Source organism: Staurois parvus, unplaced genomic scaffold (assembly GCF_062004578.1).
Source record: "Staurois parvus isolate SC_StPar_1 unplaced genomic scaffold, SC_StPar_1.0 ptg001076l, whole genome shotgun sequence".
Lineage (NCBI taxonomy): Eukaryota > Metazoa > Chordata > Amphibia > Anura > Ranidae > Staurois > Staurois parvus.
Window position 1 is genome coordinate 645,743 of NW_028318872.1, and position 22,804 is coordinate 668,546.

The 22,804-nt window shown below is 43.6% G+C and overlaps 2 protein-coding genes across 2 annotated transcripts; one reads left to right on the plus strand and one right to left on the minus strand.

Moving 5' to 3' along the window:
• Nucleotides 1-1,440: 1,440 nt before the first annotated feature.
• LOC149440544 (chymotrypsin A-like) lies at nucleotides 1,441-7,065 on the plus strand. The gene is made up of 7 exons (XM_089658498.1): nucleotides 1,441-1,499; nucleotides 2,284-2,387; nucleotides 3,405-3,484; nucleotides 4,348-4,426; nucleotides 4,916-5,096; nucleotides 5,256-5,389; nucleotides 6,855-7,065. The coding sequence occupies exons 1-7, from the start codon at nucleotides 1,448-1,450 to the stop codon at nucleotides 7,014-7,016; spliced, it is 792 nt and encodes a 263-aa protein (XP_089514624.1). The 5' UTR covers nucleotides 1,441-1,447; the 3' UTR covers nucleotides 7,017-7,065.
• A 5,432-nt stretch (nucleotides 7,066-12,497) lies between these two features.
• LOC149440545 (chymotrypsin A-like) lies at nucleotides 12,498-17,160 on the minus strand. Its single transcript, XM_089658486.1, has 7 exons — nucleotides 17,103-17,160; nucleotides 16,478-16,581; nucleotides 15,843-15,922; nucleotides 14,759-14,837; nucleotides 13,802-13,982; nucleotides 13,507-13,640; nucleotides 12,498-12,708 (listed from the first exon to the last, which is right to left on the minus strand). Exons 1-7 carry the CDS (start codon nucleotides 17,152-17,154, stop codon nucleotides 12,547-12,549), a joined length of 792 nt encoding a protein of 263 aa, XP_089514612.1. The 5' UTR covers nucleotides 17,155-17,160; the 3' UTR covers nucleotides 12,498-12,546.
• Between the last annotated feature and the right edge of the window lie 5,644 nt (nucleotides 17,161-22,804).

Consider the following 22,804-nt stretch of genomic DNA (forward strand, 5'->3'; position numbering starts at 1 on the left):
TTGCCCCCTACATATTGATTGTCAGTGAAGATTGCCCCCTACATATTGATTGTCAGTGAAGATTGCCCCCTACATATTGATTGTCAGTGGAGATTGTCTCCTACATATTGATTGTCAGTGAAGATTGCCCCCTACATATTGATTGTCAGTGGAGATTGTCTCCTACATATTGATTGTCAGTGAAGATTGCCCCCAACATATTGATTGTCAGTGAAGATTGCCCCTACATATTGTCAGTGGAGATTGCCCCCTACATATTGATTGTCAGTGAAGATTGCCGCCAACATATTGATTGTCAGTGAAGATTGCCCCTACATATTGTCAGTGGAGATTGCCCCCTACATATTGATTGTCAGTGAAGATTGCCCCCAACATATTGGTGGCCAGTGTATTTTGCCCCTACATGGTAGTCAGTGTCATGTAAAATATTGTTGGTGGGTGACCCTATAACAGTTCTAGTTAGTAGTCAGTACTTTCATTTGTTGGTGCTCATTGGGAGCTTCTCAGGTCCTGCACTGTTGTGACAGCAGAACTATGCAGACACTGTCAGGCTGGAGATCGCCCTGCATGTCCTTCTGGCATACGACAGAGTATGTCCCTCTAACAATCACAATGAGACACTCTTTCTGAGGTCTAGCTAGACCCAGGGTAGGTGACCTAGGTGCTTGGGACTAGTGACACCTATTCGTGGACTTTCTAATAATATGAACAAATACAGTAGTCATGAGTCCAGGTGAGTCCATGGTTGTCAGTCACACCAACTCCCCACTGCAAAGTCCACAACAAAACAAAGACAGATAACGGCACCAATTGACTTTAGATTCATGAAACTCTCCATTGACATTCAGCCGGTTACATCTAGAAAGATGAATGTTTTATTCAACAATTGCTGGTTTGTGCCATTATTTCCCTTTGTTATGTTGTATGCTGGAACTTCATGATTATAGATGTGAGAATTAGAGGGGGAAGCCCACGGTCAATGATGTATTTTGTCCTAACTGAAAAGGAATTAGCTATGGGGATCCTTAGGAGACCTGTGAGACGGGTTGGTGAGATCTTGGAATCCAAGACCTGGGTGTGTTTAGTGGTGAACATTTTCTGTTTTGGAATCACAATATTCATTGATTTGTGAGATCTTCCACCTCATAAATAAAATCCACTATTTAGGTAATATGGAGTAAATGACGTCTTGTGATCCATGGACTAATTACAGATTTCTACACTCAGCGAGAGTCTTGATAAGTGACGTTCTCCTGTAACACCTGTTTCCTCATATCTTTTCCTCCGGCCCACGTTGGTGGAATATCGGAATTTGCTAAAGGTTTCCTGATAAGGAGGCCTAAAATTGTCCTAATAACAAGCCCGGAGCTCTCTCCTGATTGGCTGACTGAGTGTATATAAGCTGTACAGACCTTACCATCGTCCTCTTAACCACCAACAGCAGAAAATGGCAACACTGTGGGTCCTGTCCTGCCTGGTCCTCCTCAGTGGAGCCTATGGTGAGTACATGCCCAACGCATTAAATTCAAACTGCTAACTCTGACCTACAAAGCTATTCACAACACCGCCCCAAACTACATAACCGACCTGATATCCAAATACTACCCTACCCGTGCCCTTCGCTCCTCACAGGACCTCCTGCTCTCTATCTCCCTGGTCTCCTCCTCCCATGCCCAATTGCAGGACTTCTCTAGGACTTCCCGCATCCTCTGGAACTTCCTATCCCAATCCATCAGACTGTCACCTACCCTCCTCACCTTTAGGCACACCCTGAAAACCCTCTTCAGGGAAGCCTACCCCGACCTCAGCTAACACCTGACCTCACCTAAGAACTAACCTCCTCCACTCCTCCCACCACTCCATCCCCCACAGCGATTTCCTCCTGTACCACCTTCCCCTCTCTCCTAGATTGTAAGCTCGAAAGAGCAGGGCCCTCGAACCCCTCGTGTATTGTATTGTTACTGTCTTGTCTCATGTTGTCTCTCTTGTCTCAGCGGAGCCTATGGTGAGTACATGTACACGTTAGTAGCACATTGTAATATATACACGGAACAATATATGTCTAGGATAGCCTGGCTCTGATTTTTTTTATTATATTTTGAAGAAATGAAAAAAAAAAAAATTCTATGTGAAATGAAAATCTACCATATTAATGATCATATGTAGACAAAGGGCAAAGACGATAAAAAGAGAATCAAAGCCCAAACAGACATTGTGTTGTAGTATATTGTAGTGTGTATCAATGTATTACTGGCAGCTATAATCAGAACGTGTTGTTCTCAGGTTGCGGGGTTCCCACCATCAGTCCTCTTATCTCCGGCTATGCCAAGGTTGTGAACGGTGAAAACGCCGTCTCTGGTTCTTGGCCATGGCAGGTGTCTCTTCAGGTACGATCGTTTCTTAACTTGTTTTTATCTTTTTGTCTAAATTATAACTTTTCTGGATGTAATGTCCAGGGGCGGACTGACCATTTGGAAACTCGGGCACTGTCTGAGGGCCCGGGGTCAGTAGAGGGCCCTATGAGATGCCCCTGGTACCTTTTTCTTAGGCTTTTTTGAATTTGGGCAAGGACACAGGGGCCCCATGATCCCCTATTGCCCGGGGTCCCCATGAGTTGTCAGTCCACCCCTGGTAATGTCATTTCTAGGTATCTAGGTGTACAATCCAAACTCATACGTTCCTGCGTAAAAATGGCGGTGTGTATAAGTGGGTGCTGCAGTGACCGTCGGCTGGTACCGAACAGAATCAGCAAGGGAGAATGTCACCAGCACACCGAGGATCACCAATACGGGTCCAAACGTATTAATGAACGATCACATAGTTACAGCAAAGCAACGCTTCGGAGTCTCACAGCACCCCTTCATCAGGCATGTGACCCTCTCAGGACCCCTTCATCAGGCATGTTACCCTTTCAGGACCCCTGCAGGACTCCAAAATGTAAAACTGCTGTAACTATGTGATCATTCATTAAAACGTTTGGACCCATATTGGTGATTCTCGGTGTGCTGGTGACATTCTCCTTGCAATTTCTAGGGATCTGTCACCTCAGAATGCCATTGAACACAAGCGCATGCCTCTCCCCCACAATTTAGAATTGAAGTGACTGAATGTTTTACTTGTCAATTCAAAATTTTAAGATTTAATGTAACAGCAATTTTAAAAAAGCAAAGTGGGAGATGGCAGGGGTAGACGATGTGTCAAGGAACATCAAGAACATCAAGGAGCAGAAGATAGCCAACCATCAGAGGGGGAGGGTATGCAGTGAGGCTTTCCCCTTCTATCTCCAAGGGCAGAACCTCTCTAAAATGGACCTATAGTCCAACAAAAGAAATGTCTACAGTGTAGCTGGCATGGATAAATATTAGCAATAGGAGGGCAATGACCGTATGACTCTTCTTCTACAGAACAGCACTGGATTCCACTACTGTGGTGGCTCCCTCATCAACAGTCTCTGGGTTGTCACTGCTGCCCACTGCGGAGTCAGGTGAGTCTTATATGATACTATTCTACTACAAAGTCAGTGTTCCCTGCAATGCTTCATTTGGAATCTGTACACCCAGAGCCTCTGGTTTATAGACCGGATACATCCTAAATATAGAGCCATTTATCCAACTGTACACCCAGAGCCTCTGGTTTATAGACCGGATACACCCTAAATATAGAACCATTTATCCAACTGTACACCCAGAGCCTCTGGTTTATAGACCGGATACATCCTAAATATAGAACCATTTATCCAACTGTACACCCAGAGCCTCTGGTTTATAGACCGGATACATCCTAAATATAGAGCCATTTATCCAACTGTACACCCAGAGCCTCTGGTTTATAGACCGGATACACCCTAAATATAGAACCATTTATCCAACTGTACACCCAGAGCCTCTGGTTTATAGACCGGATACATCCTAAATATAGAGCCATTTATCCAACTGTACACCCAGATCCTCTGGTTTATAGACCGGATACATCCTAAATATAGAGCCATTTATCCAACTGTCCATCCAGAGCCTCTGGTTTATAGACCGGATACGTCCTAAATATAGAGCCATTTATCCAACTGTACACCCAGATCCTCTGGTTTATAGACCAGATACATCCTAAATATAGAGCCATTTATCCAATTTACAACTGACTGCTATCTTTCTATATTCAAAGATGTAGAAGGCCGGGTTGTAGAAAGTAGTTGGATGTAAATAGTATGGGTAGTATAGTCTTGAACCCTTATAAAACCACTCTGAAGAAGTGACCTTTCACTGCCAGACGTGTAAAATGCTCGCATGTATGGAGAGAATAAAGTCGAGTTAACCATTTACCAATGACTTCCCATGTTTCTCTTCCATCCAGATCTTCCCACCGTGTGGTCCTGGGTGAACACGACCTTTTCTCCAATGATGAGTCCATCCAGGTCAAGTCCATTGACACAGTAAGCTCATTTTACTGAAGGAAAACTCTAATTTTTTAGGAGTTTTAGACGTGAGAACGTGATGAGCGTCATCAATGTATCTTTGACGCTTTCTTCCTATGTAGAGATTGTAGTGATATATGTATGGGTGGGCCGACTTATTTCTTTTTACAGTTAAATGCTGTGCTTCCTGCATGGTCATGGTACACAGATTGGGACTTGTAATATCCACAGACATGGGATGGAGTTCAAAAGATCCTACAAGACATTCTGGAACTTCCATCACTTTTTATACTGGGGACTTTTTCAGATTCCCTCAACTTAAAATAGCATATGAAGGTGGTTTAAGGTGGAGAAATCTCTCTGTGTAATGTTAATAGGAGAATAAAAGATGACAAGTAGATTAAACTATAAACTAGAAGATTCAGAGGGACATTTATTACAAGTTCAGTAGTAGATTCTCGTTTATTAAAATCTACGAAAAATTAAACCTTATTATAACTTTTTCAGTTCTTCAGTCACCCCCAGTACAACACCCAGACCGACGTCAATGACATCGCCCTGATCAAGCTTTCCAGTCCCGCCACCCTCAATGACCGCGTGTCCGCCGTGTGTCTTGCTGCTTCCTCTGATGTCTTCAATGGAGGAGAAAGATGTGTCACCACCGGATGGGGATACACCAATGCTGCCAGTAAGAGAATTAGATGTTCTTCAAAACTACAAAGTATTGTCTGAATAACCCTTGGGCATACAAATGTGGTCTTCTACAGAGGGCTGTACATAGAGATGTCTAAAGCTTCTATATATTAGTGTTTTTTATGTTAATCCATCCTCTTCCCTTCTCTCTCAGCACTAGCTAAGCCAGCTAAACTCCAGCAAGTGGCTCTTCCTCTTCTGACCAACACTCAGTGCCAGAGATACTGGGGAACCAAAATCAAGGACACCATGATCTGCGCTGGTGCCTCCGGTGCCTCCTCTTGCATGGTACGATGATCTACAGATCTTCTAGTAACCAGTATTAGCATTTTTTGGTCAACTTTTTGAACAGAACAATAGCTTATGGATCCAAACATCTCTAAGTTGGGCCTCTTTATATGAGGCAGAACACTCTATGTAGCCTGGAAATCATTCAGAGTAATATATATATAATTAATTCTAATGAGTAGTGATGAGTAAATACTTAATGATTTGCTCCACCGTTGATGGCCCTCTGTTCTGTTTTATACAGTTTTATATGGACCTGTTGAGGTTTTTTGTTTCACCAAAGAAGATGGTGCAGAGCTTGGCCTTGTGGTTGAGCAGTGCCATCATGGTGTACATTGCCTTACGTACACGTGCCTTAAGTTTGTACATTTGGGAAGGATTAGAAGCCCTGTCAGGATTTTACTGCTATCCATGGCTTACTTTATGAAATCTCCCCTCACCTTCCGTCTTGATGAAAACCGTTTACTCAGCATGAAGACAACACAGACAGAAACAAATAAACTATGAGGAGGAGACTATGATGAGAAGAGACTAGGACATCTGTTAGAATATTTATTCCTGTCTGTGTCCCTGTTGATGAGTTCCCCTCACTTCCTGTCTGGTGACACACTGTCAGCTGAACAGGAAGTGAGGGGACATCTCTCCAGTGGAGCCCTGAATAGCAGTCAAAACCTGACAGAAGTTCTAATCCTTAACCACTGTATGGGAAATTCATACAAATGGCTTGACATGCACATTAAGTATCATGCATTTGCCTACCGGTCTACTCACTGGCTGACCTGCTTGTGACGTGGGAGTGAACTGGGAAATGGTGCAAAGGACCCCACAGTTCACCCCAAAGTTCACACAGAGATCAGATCACTTGTTGGTGAATTGGTTATTATTTGCTGCCTGTGTCCTGCTGGGAAGACTTTCTTTCATTTCCTGTCTTGGAGATGCAACAGGAAATGAGACTAAATCTCATCAAAGTGAACGGATTTCCCATCTTAGAGAGTTGTCACAGGATGTCCCTCATTGGAGGATTTCCCATCACTCCTTGCTCAAAACTCTAAAATAATGGGTTTCTCATCAATTTCTGTTTCGGGGACAAATAGGGAGAGCAAATCTCTTCAATGGGTACAAAGACAGCAATAAAAACTTGACAAAGGGTCTAACCTTTCCACACTCCATGCAAAACTAAAAAAATGGCTTTACATTCCCTTTACACCCATCAGACCCAATATAATACTGAACACCAGTGATGGCGTCTCCTAGAAAATGTATGTTAACCTCAAAGGAAAATCTTGAGAAGTTCATTGCAATCCAAATACTGGTCCCATTTATAAATACGGGATTGAGTCCACACTCAGTAGATGATGTTGTTTCATGACTCCATAGTTCTGTAAGAAATGCCGGCCAGTGATGTCACACATCTATTCATCACAGTGAGAACTCTTCTACAATTTCTGTTTTTGCTCCTTTTCAGGGTGACTCTGGTGGCCCCCTTGTGTGCCAGAGGAACGGAGCCTGGACCCTGGCCGGTGTTGTGTCTTGGGGCCGCTCTACATGTTCTCCGTATTTTCCCGGAGTCTACGCCCGCGTCACCTCCCTCAGATCCTGGGTGGACCAGACTGTTGCCGCCAACTAAATACCATCCAATGTCTTTCTGCTACTCAATAAAGTAACTTTTATATTAATACATGGATGTGGATTTTATTAAGGTTCAGAAATTCAGAAATTTAACAAGAACACTTGAGATGTTCAGAAGGTTTCAGGTCTTTCAATTTCTTAAGGTGTCTCCTTCTGTTCTATTGTTTTTACCCAGTCCGCCCCTCCCCCCTGTACACCCCCCATGGAGCAGAGCAATTTTCACATTTCTGCTATTCGGCGATGAAGATAACAAAAAAAAAATCATATATTATTTTAAAAGGACAAACAAGACTTTCTTTTCCTGATAGTTTTTTTTAAAAAATGAATTTTTTTATGCAATCCTAAGACAATAAAAGAAACAACATTAAAAAAAATAATCCTTTCTGCCCGTGTCCGTATAGATAAAAAGTAACATTTTATTATATATTCTGCCCTGTGTAAAGTAACACTCAGAACATGATTCTGGCACAAACCATTGCAAAATTATTTTCCAATAAAATAAAGTGTTTTTTTTTTTATTTGCACTTTTTATAATGTGACGCTAAAAAAAAATTAAAAAAAAGGTTGATATTCATTTTTAATAAAATAGAAATAAAGCAAAGTAACAATCTGCAGGATAATAATAGTTGAAGGGAGAAGGGGAAGAAGGTGTTAATGGGGGATGAAAAGTGCAAAATAGAAGTTAATAAGGGGTTCAACAGAGATAATTTTCATTAAAAAAAAAAATCCTGTCATGTTGGTTTAGCAGGCAGCATCTAGAGATGGAAGATCCTCCCTTACACCTGCCAAGTACACAGACCCCATTGTCATTTCTCTGGAAAGCTCCTTGCACAATGTATAACAACAGGCATGCTAAGGGCTTGTTCACACTTGCTTCAAAAGATGGCGATGGAAACGCCTTTTTTCCACACTCTGAATGCCAATCAAAGCTCCTGTCACTAAATAAAATGGTGACCTTACAGTCCTGTTCACACGTTGAGTTTGCTTTGCTTCAAAAATTATACCCCGTGTCCCTTTCTTGGTGATTCAAAGCGTCTTCAAAGTCTCCATAGACGTCTAGGTCAAAGTTTGCTAACAGCACCTGCAGCTTTTGAGGGGCTTTAATTCAGCTTTAGCTTCATTTTGTTTTGGAGGTATTGCAGGGATGAGATATCCCAGGATGCACTGGGAAGCCAACAAGCGAACCGGAAAGACGCCTTCAGCAGGCACTTCCAGTTCATGTGTATATATTCCGGGAGTGTCTGGTGCAGACATCACATCTGGTGCACAGCAAGGAGCAGCAGGAAGGTGAGCGGGGTCCGGACTGGAGAGGAGAAACTAGCAGATGGCACACGTGGTGTGCAACATGGGAGCGCTATAGAGGAAGGTGAGCGGGGACTGGACTGGAGAGGACTGAGCGGCAGAGGATCTGCAGAGCTGGAAGAATGGAGCAGGAGAAACTATGGTGCGCAATGTGGGAGCAATATAGAAAGAATGAGCGGGGCCCGGAGAAAGAGGAGGATCAGCAGAGCTGGGGGTTACTACTGAGTGTGGGATCAGCAGAGCTGGGGGTTACTACTGAGTGTGGGATCAGCAGAGCTGGGGGTTAATACTGAGCAGGGGATCTGCTGAACAAGAGAAATTAATTAGATGGGGATCTACTACCACCTTTAAAACAAATTGAAAAATAAACAAAAACACCGGGCATCACCGAAGCATCAAAGACACATGAAAAAGCACGCTTCAGCTGTAGGCACTTCAATGTGTGTTGAAGTGTAAATGAGTTCTAACACTTTCAGAAGTATTCAGAAAAAATTGCTGAGTTTCTCTTCATGTAATACCTCATGTACATTACACATACTGTACATCCCCATAATCCCTCCACACTCCTCTCCTTCACATACATCCCCCATAATCCCCTCCACACTCCTCTCATACACATACATCCCCCATAAACCCCTCCACACTCCTCTCCTACACATACATCCCCCATAATCCCCTCCACGCTCCTCTCCTACACATACATCCCCCATAATCCCCTCCACACTCCTCTCCTACACATACATCCCCCATAATCCCCTCCACGCTCCTCTCCTACACATACATCCCCCATAATCCCCTCCACGCTCCTCTCCTACACATACATCCCCCATAATCCCCTCCACACTCCTCTCCTACACATACAGTTGCAAGAAAAAGTATGTGAACCCCTTGGGATTACGTGGAGTTTTGCATGAATTGGGCATAAAATGTGCTCTGAACCTCATCTAAGTCACAACAATAGAAGAACACAGTCTGCTGAACATAATACTACACAAACATTAGATGTTGCCATGGTTTAATTGTACATAACATGTAAACATTCACAGTGCAGGGAGGAAAAAGTATGTGAACCTTTGGACTTAATAACTGGTTGACCCTCTTTTGGCAGCAATAACCTCAACCAAACGTTTCCTGTAGTTGCAGATCAGACCTGCACAACGATGTGGAGTAATTTTGGACCACTCCTCTTCACAAAACTGTTTCAGTGTAGCAATATTCTTGGTATGTCTGGTGTGAATCGCTCTCTTAAGGTCATGCCACAGCATTTCAATCGGGTTGAGGTCAGGACTCTGACTGGGCCACTCCAGAAGGCGTATTCTGTGCTGTTGTAACCATTGTTTTGTTGAATTACTTGTATGCTTTGGGTCATTGTCCTGTTGCATCACCCATCCTCTGCGTAGCTTCAGTTGGCGGACAGACGGTCGTACGTTTTCCTGCAAAATGTCTTGATAAACTCTGGAATTCATTTTCCCATCAATGACAACAATCCGTCCAGGCCCTGAGGCAGCAAAGCAGCCCCAAACCATGATGCTCCCTCCGCCATGTTTCACAGTGGGGATGAGGTTTTGATGTTGGTGTGCTGTGCCTTTTTTTCTCCACACATAGTGTTGTGTGTTCTTCCCAAACAACTCAATCTTGGTTTCATCTGTCCACAGTATATTCTGCCAGTAGTGCTGTGGAACATCCAGGTGCTCTTTTGCAAACTTCAAACGTGCTGCAATATTCTTTTTGGACAGCAATGGCTTCCTCCGTGGTGTCCTCCCATGTACTCCATTCTTGTTTAATGTTTTCCTTATTGTAGATGTGTCAACAAAAATGTTAGCATGTGCCAGAGATTTCTGTAGGTCTTTAGCTGACACTCTGGGATTCTTCTTTACCTCATGCAGCATTCTGCCCTGTGCTCTTGCAGTCATTTTTACAGGACGACCATGACTAGGGAGAGTCAACAGTGCTAAACTTTCTCCATTTGTAGACAGTCTGTCTTACCGTGGACACATGAACATCAAGGCTCAAGGAGATACTTTTGTAACCCTTTCCAGCTTCATGCAAGTCAACAATTCTTGATCATAGGTCTTCTGAGAGCTCTTTTCTGCGAGGCATGGTTCACATCAGACAGTGCTTCTTGAAACCAGTAAACCCAAAATAGGTGTGTGTTTTTAAGGGCAGGACAGCTGTCAGCAACACATCCAATATCATCACACTGATTGGAGTCAAGGTTGGCTCACTCCTGGCTCCAATTAGCTCTGGGAGAAGTCATTAAGCTAGGGCCTCACATACTTATTCCTCCCTGCACTGTGAATGTTTACATGTTATGTGTAATTAAACCATGGCAACATCTAATGTTTGTGTAGTATTATGTTCAGCAGACTGTGTTCTTCTATTGTTGTGACTTAGATGATGTTCAGAGTACATTTTATGCCCAATTCATGCAAAACTCCACGTAATCCCAAGGGGTTCACATACTTTTTCTTGCAACTGTACATCCCCCATAATCCCCTCCACACTCCTCTCCTACACATACATCCCCCATAATCCCCTCCACACTCCTCTCCTACACATACATCCCCCATAATCCCCTCCACACTCCTCTCCTACACATACATCCCTCATAATCCCTTCCACACTCCTCTCCTACACATACATCCCCCACAATACCCTCCACACTCCTCTCCTACACATACATCCCTCATAATCCCCTCCACACTCCTCTCCTACACATACATCCCCCATAAGCCCCCCACACTCCTCTCCTACATATGTAGGTAGGTGCACATACTCCTCTGGCTGCTTTCCCTCTTACAGACTCTATTAGTCCTCTCTTGGAAGGAAGACATCTGGGTTGAGGCTGAATTTCTGTAAGAGTTGAGGTGGCCATCTTAATTTGGGAGAATATTAATTGGGGATTCTGCTCTTCACCTTAGTTGCAGGTTAGGGAAAAGAACCCGCTGGACAGATATGATGCTGAGCAGAGCTTTCCTTTAGCAACAATGTGGTGGAACTCCATTCAGCCACCTCCGGCAGCTCTGTCCCCTCCACCTTGTCACTAACACAGAAGGCAGTAGAGGAAGATTTCTGCACTGATCACTCCTTCTACTGGCTCATGTGTGCTAGAACTGGACCCCCAGGACAGGTCCCAACATGTATGATGTGGTGATTGAGGAGGTGGCTTCTGTCCTGCCCTGCCACCTGAACCTGGTAGAGATATGGTACAGAGCCGAGGGAAGAGTTCTGAAACTCCTCCTCAGCTCTGTGCTACACTTCTGATAGGTGGAGCTGGTCAGGTTGGGGGATTTGTCTGGATGTGAGAGCCGTGGAGGGCAGGGGGCAGACTGTGCAAAGTGTGAGCTGTGAAGAAAGGAGGGGTTGGACAGATGTGAGAGCTGTGGAGGGCAGGGGGCAGGTTGTGCAAAGTGGGAGCTTGGAGGAAAGGAGGGGGGGGTGCAGATGTGAGAGCTGTGGAGGGCAGGGGGCAGATTGTGCAAAGTGTGAGCTGTGCAGAAAGGGGGGGGGGTTGTACAGATGTGAGAGCTGTGGTGGGCAGGGGGCAGGTTGTGCAAAGTGTGAGCTGTGCTGAAAGGGGGGGGGTTGTACAAATGTGAGAGCTGTGGAGGGCAGGGGGCAGGTTGTGCAAAGTGTGAGCTGTGCAGAAAGGGGGGGGGGGGGGTTGTACAGATGTGAGAGACGTGGACTGCAGGGGGCAGGTTGTGCAAAGTGTGAGCTTGGAGGAAGAGGGGGGGGGGTTGTACAGATGTGAGAGCTGTGGTGGGCAGGGGGCATACTGTGCAAAGTGGGAGCTTGGAGGAAGGGGGGGGGGGTTGTGCAGATGTGAGAGCTGTGGAGGGCAGGGGGCAGGTTTTGCAAATTGGGAGCTATGGATGGGGATTTATGCAGAGGTCAGAGAGCTGAGGGGGGAGGGAGGTCCTGGGAGGAGCAAGATGGGGCAGAGGTGGGAACCGTGGATTGGGGTGAGCTGTAGATAGGGGGGAAAAAGTAAAATGTGGAAGTGGGGGAGAGATAAGCTGTGAATTGAACAGGAGGGGAGACTCACAAACTTTCACCATCTTAAAAAATGTAAAGACTTGAAGACTTTTAAACATCTCATTCATATATTTTGTTTAATATGTTTTCTTGTGTATTTTGTGAATTTATGAACCTTAATAAAATCCACATCCATGTATTAATATAAAAGTTACTTTATTGAGTAGCAGAAAGACATTGGATGGTATTTAGTTGGCGGCAACAGTCTGGTCCACCCAGGATCTGAGGGAGGTGACGCGGGCGTAGACTCCGGGAAAATATGGAGAGCAGGTAGAGCGGCCCCAAGACACAACACCGGCCAGGGTCCAGGCTCCGTTCCTCTGGCACACAAGGGATCCACCAGAGTCACCCTGAAAAGGAGCAAAAACAGAGATTGTAGAAGAGTTCTCATTGTGATGAATGTATGTGTGACATCACTGGCCTGCATTTCTTACAGAACTATGGAGTCATGAAACAACATCATCTACTGAGTGTGGACTCAATCCCGTATATATAAATGGGACCAGTATTTGGATTGCATTGTAGTGCTAAAAATGTTCTTTTGAGGTTAACATACATTTTTAAGAGAAGCCATCACTGGTGTTCAGTATTATATTGGGTCTGATGGGTGTAAAGGAAATGTAAAGTCAATTTTTTAGTTTTTCATGGAGTGTGGAAAGGTTAGACCCTTTGTCACGTTTGTATTGCTGTCTTTGTACCCATTGAAGAGATTCACTCTCTCTGTTTGTCCCTGACACAGATTGATGAGAAATCCACTATTTTCGAGTTGTCACCAGAACAAGAAGAGATGGGACATTCAATAGGGACATATGTTCCTGTGACAACTCTTTAAGGCCACAAGGCTAAGCCCTGTGCCATATTTTATATTCTTTGACAATAACACGTCAATGGGAAAACCTGACCTCGGGAGAAAGCATGAAACACATACATGAACAATTAAGAGGTCTAAAAGAGACATCACCAGTTGATTTCAACAACAATATACAGTATGTATATATTACTCTACGAATAAATGTTAGGCTTCATAGACTGTTCAGCCTCATCTAAAGTGACCCAACTTAGAGTTTGGATCCATAAGCTATTGGTTTGTTGAAAATGTTGGGTAAAAAAAGCTATTACTCCTCAATAGAATCTGTAAGTCATCATACCATGCAAGAGGAGGCACCGGAGGCACCAGCGCAGATCATGGTGTCCTTGATTTTCTTTCCCCAGTATCTCTGGCACTGAGTGTTGGTCAGAAGAGGAAGAGCCACTTGCTGGAGTTTAGCTGGCTTAGCTAGTGCTGAGAGAGAAGGGAAGAGAATAGATTAACATAAGATAGACAGCTACAAATGTAAGCTCTAGACATCTCTATGTACAGCCCTCTGTAGAAGACCACATTTGTATGCCCAAGGGTTATTCAGGCAATACTTTGTAGTTCTGAAGAACATCTAATCCCCTTACTGGCAGCATTGGTGTATCCCCATCCGGTGGTGACACATCTTTCTCCTCCACTGAAGACATCAGAGGAAGCAGCAAGACACACGGTGGACACGCGGTCATTGAGGGTGGCGGGACTGGAAAGCTTGATCAGGGCGATGTCATTGACATCAGTCTGGGTGTTGTACCGGGGGTGACTGAAGAACTGAAAAAAGTGATGTTAAGGATTAATGTTTTTATAGATTTCAATGAATCAGAATCTACTCCTGAACTTGTAATAAATATCCCTCTGAAGCATCTCAGTTTGTACTATGATCTGCTACCTTTGGGGCGACACACATCACCCGCAATTCAAAACGCCTAAAGTAAAGACTGAAGAGAAGGCTGGAGGTCAACTTTAATGGCTTTCTTGCTTCGGGACTCAAAATCAAACAAACTCTCATTTATAAGTCCACTTTTAGTCTGATAGCGCACACCTTGTGCCTAGATGATTCCTCCAGGATTACACTACATGCAAAAATTCTATTATCTGTATTCAGGTCTTTTTGAATAAATTAGCTCTTTTATTTATGTAATATTTTCCCTAAAAATGGTAGTATAAAAAATCCCTCATATGTGAGAAGGTGTCCCCAAGACAAGAAGAAAAGCGAAATCTCCACAGTGGGAATACACACAAGAATAAAACATCAAAAAACCTAGACATGAACGACTACGACAGGAACGACTAGAGGAAAACATGTCTTGAAGGATCTGTTGAACTCCATCCCATGTCTGTGGATATTACAAGTCCCAATCTGTGTACCATGACCATGCAGGAAGCTCAGCCTTTAAATATAAGAAATAAATCTGCCCACCCATACATATATCACTACAATCTCTACATAGGAAGAACGCTTAGAAGATACAATGATGACGCTGATCACGTTCTCATGTCTAAAACTCCTAAATAATTAGAGTTTTCCTTCAGTAATAAGAGCTTACTCTGCCGATGGACTTGACCTGGATGGGCTCATCATTGGAGAAAAGGTCGTGTTCACCCAAAACCACACGGTGGGAAGATCTGGATGGAAGACAAACATGGGAGCTCATTGGTAAATAGTTTGGTGTTGTCGTGATTATGGTTTTCACACTCAACTTTATTCTTTCTATACATGGGGAACATTCTACATGTCTGGCAGGGAAAGGACACTTCATCACAGTAATTTAGTGCAGGGTCCAAGAGTATGCTACCCATACTGTCTACATCCCTCTACTTTCTACAACCCCGACCTTCTACATCTTGTTATAGAGCTAATAGTAAGTAAATTGGATAGTTGTCTCTATATTGCATCCAGTCTATAAACCAGAGGCTCTGGGTGTACAGTTGGATAAATGGCTCTATATTTAGGATGTATCCGGTCTATAAACCAGAGGCTCTGGATGGACAGTTGGATAAATGGTTCTATATTTAGGATGTATCTGGTCTATAAACCAGAGGCTCTGGGTGTACAGTTGGATAAATGGCTCTATATTTAGGATGTATCCGGTCTATAAACCAGAGGCTCTGGATGGACAGTTGGATAAATGGTTCTATATTTAGGATGTATCTGGTCTATAAACCAGAGGCTCTGGGTGTACAGTTGGATAAATGGCTGTATATTTAGGATGTATCCGGTCTATAAACCAGAGGCTCTGGGTGTACAGTTGGATAAATGGTTCTATATTTAGGATGTATCCGGTCTATAAACCAGAGGCTCTGGGTGTACAGTTGGATAAATGGTTCTATATTTAGGATGTATCCGGTCTATAAACCAGAGGCTCTGGATGGACAGTTGGATAAATGGCTCTATATTTAGGATGTATCCGGTCTATAAACCAGAGGCTCTGGGTGTACAGTTGGATAAATGGCTCTATATTTAGGATGTATCCGGTCTATAAACCAGAGGCTCTGGATGGACAGTTGGATAAATGGCTCTATATTTAGGATGTATCCGGTCTATAAACCAGAGGTCCCAGATGGACAGATTCCATGAAGCATTGCAGGGAACACTGACTTTGCAGTAGAATATTATCATAGAAGACTCACCTGACTGTGCAGTGGGCAGCAGTGACAACCCAGAGACTGTTGATGAGGGAGCCGCCACAGTAGTGGAATCCAGTGCTGTTCTGTAGAAGAGTCATATGGTCATTGCCCTCCTATTGCTAATATTTTTACATGCCAGCAAGACTGTAGACTTTTCTTTTTTTTGGAACATTTTAGGTCCATTTTAGAGAGGTTCTGTCCTTTGGGATAGAAGGGGGAAGCCTCACTGCATACCCTCCCCCTCTAATGTATGGCTGGCATCTACCTTTTCTGATCGCCTGCTGATCAGCTGCTGTGCCCTTCTATGTGCCATCTTTTGCTCCTTTAAATTGTTTGCTGGGAGGCATCTTATCACCTTCCCCTCCTTCCTTTGCTTTTTGAGGAGGGTTGTCACCTACCTCTGCCTCCCCCCACTTTACTTTTCTAAGAGGGCTGTGTTACATTCTTTAAATTTAGAATTGACAAGTAATACATTCAGTCAATGAAATTCTAAATTGTGTCTCTAGAAAGTCCTAGATCTGGGGGATGGGGGATGTGTTTCCACACAATGGATGGCATTCTGATGTGGAAGATCCCTTGAAATGACATTAAACCCAGAAATGTTATAATTTAGACACAAGATAAAGAAATGATCGTACCTGAAGAGACACCTGCCATGGCCAAGAACCAGAGACAGCGTTTTCACCGTTCACAACCCTGGCGTAGCCGGAGATAAGAGGACTGATGGCGGGAACCCCGCAACCTGAGAACAACACGTTCTTATCATAACCTCCAGTAATACATTGTTACACACTATAATATGATACAACACAACGTCCGTTTGGTCATTAAGTCTCTTGTTTTATTGTCTTTGCACTTTGTCTACATATGATCAGTAATAAGGCGGATTTTCATTTTTTCCCAGTAAAAAGTAATAAAATAATCGGCGCAAGGCTTTCCCAGCCATATATTGTTCAGTATCTTGCTGGCCTCATCGTCTTATCCATAGTGGATGGGAAGTTACTTCTGGAAGCTGAATTTATTCATTTAGAAAGGTTCAGCGAAGTGATCAATAAGATGGAGATTGACAAAAGTCTTCCATATTATCAGATCTAAGTAGATCATATAATCAAATCTAAGTACTACATTATACAATCTTTGAATGCTTGTGTCTAGAATATTTTATATGTATGTGTAAAAAATAAACAAAAAAAAAAAAAAATATATATATATACATATATATATATATATTACAATGTTCTACAAGCATGTGTGTGTACTCACCATAGGCTCCACTGAGGAGGACCAGGCAGGACAGGACCCACAGTGCTGCCATTTTCTGCTGTTGTTGGTTAAGAGGACGATGGTAAGGTCTGTTCAGTTTATATACACTCAGTCGGCCAATCAGGGGAGAGCTCCAGGCTTGTTATTAGGACAATTTTAGGCCTCCTTATCAGGAAACCTTTAGCAAACCCTGATATTCCACCAACGTGGGCCGGAAGAAAAGGTATGAAGAAACAGGTGTTACAGGAGAACGTCACTTATCAAGACTCTCGCTGAGTGTAGAAATCTATAATTAGTCCATGGATCACAAGACGTCATTTACTCCACATTACAGAGGAATTTATTTATGAGGAGGAACATCTCACAAATCAATGAATATTGGGGTTCTACAACATTTTCACCACTAAACACACCCAGGTCTTGGATTCTAAGATCTCACCAACACTTCCCACATGTCTCCAAAGGACCCCATAACCAATTCCTTTTCAGTTAGGCCAAAATCCATCTTGTACCGTGGGCTCCCCTCCTCCACTTTGGTTTAGCAGTGTGGGGATCAAACCTTTATTTAGAAGAAGCTCCAGGATACAACATAAGAAGGGTAAATAATGGCACAAACCAGCATTTACTGACATAAATAGAACTCTCAAGATTTCACAAAGACTTTTATTCTTTCTGGATGTAACTGGCTGAATGTCAATAGAGAGTTTCATGAATGTAATGCTCATTTGTGCCATTTGCTTTCTTTGTTCTGTAGTAGATGTTGCAAAGAGGGGCTGGTGGTCTATGAAGACCTTGGAAAGATTATTGCACTCTGTTAGAGGGACTTGGACATTTACCAGAAGTTCATGAAGAGTTTCCAGCCCAATAGTGCCTACATAGTTCTGCTGTGACAATGCTCAGCAGAGATGAAGCAGACAGCAACGTAGGACCTGTGAAGTTCTCTGGCCACCAACAAATGGGGGTTCTGACTATTAACTACAAATGTTATGCTGGTAATAACCATTGCTTTTAGCATTCATATCAAATAAAGAGTGGATTTTATTTATGATGAGGAACATTGCAAAGATCAATGAATATTGTGGTTCCACAATTCAGAATTTTCACCATTAAACACACTCAGGTCTTGGATTCCAATACCTCCCACATGTCTCCCCAGGACCCCATGATTATTTCTTTTTCAGTTAGGCCAAAATCTGACATAGACTATGGGCTCCCCTCCTCCACCTTGGCTCACTAGTGTTGGGAATCTTACCATTTTTTTAAAAGCTCTGAGATAAAACATAACAAAAGGAAATAACAGCACAAGCTGGAAATTGTTGAATAAAATTCTAAGATTCTTTCAAGACCTAGAGGTTCATGACTTCTGCATGTAACCAACTAAATGTCAATGGAGAGTTTCATGAATCTAAGGCCAATGTTTGCCATTATCTGTCTTTGCTTTGTTGTGGACCTCACAGTGAGGAGCTGGTATGACAGACAAGCATTGATCCACCTGGAGTCATGACTCTCATTTTTGTTCATATGACTAGATGCTCCCAGCATAGGCATCGCTTGTCCCAGGCACCTAGGCCACCTACCCTCAGAAAGATTGTTTCACCACCAACAAATGGGGACACTGATTACTAACCACCAATGTTATGGGGGGCTCCTATCTACTATATTTTACAAGGCACTGACCACCAACATGTAGGGGCATTCACCACTGACCACCATTGACTTTATTTACCATTCATATGTTAATTGTTGAATTCCCCAAACCATTAATATCATCACGTTATCGTTCATTATGTTCTTTTTATTTGTAAAATTGTGTTATGACTGTGCATTGACGTGTTTTGCGGCATGTTGTGTTGTCAGTCCATTCACCCCAAAGGCAGGATATAGTAGATGACATTTTATCACAGCACATGTCCCTGCACACATGAGGTTATAATGAGCGTTAGGGTGCCATTCACCTTCACCACGTTCATTACTGTCGTGGCCTTAACATGTATTATTTTACATGTCAATGTGCATTAAGGCATCCCAATCATTTTGAACAGCAGCCAACACAACACAATACATACAGACTTGGACAGAGGTCTTTTTTTCAGTGCAGTGCAGCACCATGCTGTGCTTTATTGGTTCTCATCTGAGCATTGTGGTATTTGCAAGGCAGATTGGAGTGCCTTTCAAAATGAATGTCAGCACCAATCATGCATTGTGTAACGTGTGATAAAACATGGATTGCAGCAGTGTATGAATGTGAAGGTCTGTTCACACAAGACTGTATCACGTACCTGGTGATGGAGGCTAATGGAGAGAAGGTTTCCCTTGCGGCTAAGTTCCAGACTCCCCTGAAGGTGGGAGAGCAGGAGTCAGGCCCAGCTGGGAGTGCTTGTTTGGTGGTCCACCCAGGAGCACGGCTGATGCGCTGAGATGGGGTCTGCAGGCAGGGGCAGCTGTGCAAGGTATGCAGGTCTTCCAGAGAATAGAGAATCTCAGGATAGCCAGTTTGAGCCAAGGTCGGGTGCCAGGTGGAGATCAGAGCAGACGTAGTGAAGAGGGATAGCCGAGGTCATACACAGAGAGCAGGAGAGAAGATCCGTAGACAAGCTGGGGTCAGGTCGGGGGTTAAACAGAGCAGACAGGTCCAGGAGCAAGCCGAGTCGTTAACAGGAAATCACAAATCAGGATAGCAAGGGAACGAAGGTACTAGGGAGCCAGAGATCAACCAGCACCTGAGAGTAGTGCAGGGCTTCCTTATACAGGCTGTTTGAAGCCAAATTTGAGCCGATGTGAACTTCTGCAGCCATGCAAGGTACTGGCAGGGGTGCCAGGTCTCCTAACACCTCTGCTGAGGACAGAGCCCTGACAGACTGTTGCGTCAATGCATGTGATGAATGTGAATGGCATCCTAATCATCTTTAAAAAATCATTGTGTGCAGCAACATGCACTGCGATAATATGCAGATGGCATCTATTTTTTCATGCCTTGGGCTGAATGAGTTGGCAGTCACAGTATGCCGCAACATACACGGGGAGCCCAGAATCAGCAGCTAGCCACTTAGAAAAGTAAAACAGTCTTTATTGTTTTTCAAAATGAAGCAACCAAAAGAACTTTCTTCAGCCAAAGTAAACACACAGAGTTCCCAATTCTGGTATAAGAGAATACAACACTATGGCTCACCGCCATTATATCAGTCCTACACCAGGGTTTGAGGTTCCCATCTGCTTCAGTGTACAGGAAAAGCCGTAGAAGCTCAGAAAACAATGTCTCAGTCACAAGACACTCCACACTACTCCATTCCACCTCACAGGCAGGTGCTGACTCCTTTCTGCTCCTTTTCAGGTCTCCCAACTGATGGGTTAATGTTTGTGGGAACAAAGTCTCTGTATTCAGAGTTTGGATGCTCCTTCCCACTCAAAGTTTTTCTGAGCCTCTGAATTTTGGGTCCCATATGAGAAATTACCAATCCTAAGAGCACTGACAGTCAGTCCTCATTTCTTTAACACAGACTACCCCAGAACCCCTCTCCCTACATGGGTGAGAACTCCTGAGTACACCAAAATGTGTTCACATCATCCTCCTTAATGGAAGCACAACCCCAATAGTGGGGACACATATCTCCCGTCCAGGACTCGACCCTAACCGCCTGTGCAATATATATGATCCTACATAAAAAAATAATAACTCAAACAATAGCATGAACATATGAATGTCAATGGTGAACGTTCGTATTTGCTCTTTACATGTTGGTGACTAGAGGAGATTGCCCATAAATGTAGGTGACCAGTGGAAATTGCCCCCTGCATGTTTGTGGAGAGTGGAGATTTCCCCCTCCATGCCAATGGTCAGTGATAGATTGACTCTGCATGTTGGTGGTAAGTGAAGATTGCCCCCTACATGTTGGTGGTCAGTGAAGATTACCCCTACATATTGATTGTCACTGGAGATTGCCACCAACATATTGGTGGTCAGTGTATTTTGCCCCATACATGGTAGTCAGGCTCTCTACATGTTAGAGTCCAGTGGAGATTGCCCGTAAATGTTGCTGGCCAGTGGCGATTGCCTCCTACATGTTTGTGGAGAGTGGAGATTGCCCCCTTCATGTTGGTGGTCAGTGATGATTGCCCCCTACATGTTGGTGGTCAATAGAGTTTGCCCCCTACATATTGGTGGTCAGTGAAGAGTGCACAGTACTTGTTGATGGTCAGTGATGGAGTGACTCTACATGTTGGTGGTCAATGAAGATTGCCCCCTACATGTTGATGGTCAAGTGAAGATTGCCCCCTACATATTGATTGTCAGTTAAGATTGCCCCCTACATATTGATTGACAGTGAAGATTGCCCCCTACATATTGATTGTCAGTGAAGATTGCCCCCAACATATTGATTGTCAGTGGAGATTGCCCCCTACATATTGATTGTCAGTGAAGATTGCCCCCTACATATTGATTGTCAGTGAAGATTGCCCCCTATATATTGTCAGTGGAGATTGCCCCCTACATATTGATTGTCAGTGAAGATTGCCCCCTACATATTGATTGTCAGTGAAAATTGCCCCCTACATATTGATTGTCAGTGAAGATTGCCCCCTACATATTGTCAGTGAAGATTGCCCCCTACATACTGATTGTCAGTGAAGATTGCCCCCAACATATTGGTGGCCAGTGTATTTTGCCCCTACATGGTAGTCAGTGTCATGTAAAATATTGTTGGTGGGTGACCCTATAACAGTTCTAGTTAGTAGTCAGTACTTTCATTTGTTGGTGCTCATTGGGAGCTTCTCAGGTCCTGCACTGTTGTGACAGCAGAACTATGCAGACACTGTCAGGCTGGAGATCGCCCTGCATGTCCTTCTGGCATAAAACAGAGTATGTCCCTCTAACAATCACAATGAGACACTCTTTCTGAGGTCAAGCTAGGCCCAGGGTAGGTGACCTAGGTGCTTGGGACTAGTGACACCTATTCGTGGACTTTCTAATAATATGAACAAATACAGTAGTCATGAGTCCAGGTGAGTCCATGGTTGCCAGTCACACCAACTCCCCACTGCAAAGTCCACAACAAAACAAAGACAGATAACGGCACCAATTGACTTTAGATTCATGAAACTCTCCATTGACATTCAGCCGGTTACATCTAGAAAGATGAATGTTTTATTCAACAATTGCTGGTTTGTGCCATTATTTCCCTTTGTTATGTTGTATGCTGGAACTTCATGATTATAGATGTGAGAATTAGAGGGGGGAGCCCACGGTCAATGATGTATTTTGTCCTAACTGAAAAGGAATTAGCTATGGGGATCCTTAGGAGACCTGTGAGACGGGTTGCTGAGATCTTGGAATCCAAGACCTGGGTGTGTTTAGTGGTGAACATTTTCTATTTTGGAATCACAATATTCATTGATTTGTGAGATCTTCCACCTCATAAATAAAATCCACTATTTAGGTAATATGGAGTAAATGACGTCTTGTGATCCATGGACTAATTACAGATTTCTACACTCAGCGAGAGTCTTGATAAGTGACGTTCTCCTGTAACACCTGTTTCCTCATATCTTTTCCTCCGGCCCACGTTGGTGGAATATCGGAATTTGCTAAAAGTTTCCTGATAAGGAGGCCTAAAATTGTCCTAATAACAAGCTCTCTCCTGATTGGCTGACTGAGTGTATATAAGCTGTACAGACCTTACCATCGTCCTCTTAACCACCAACAG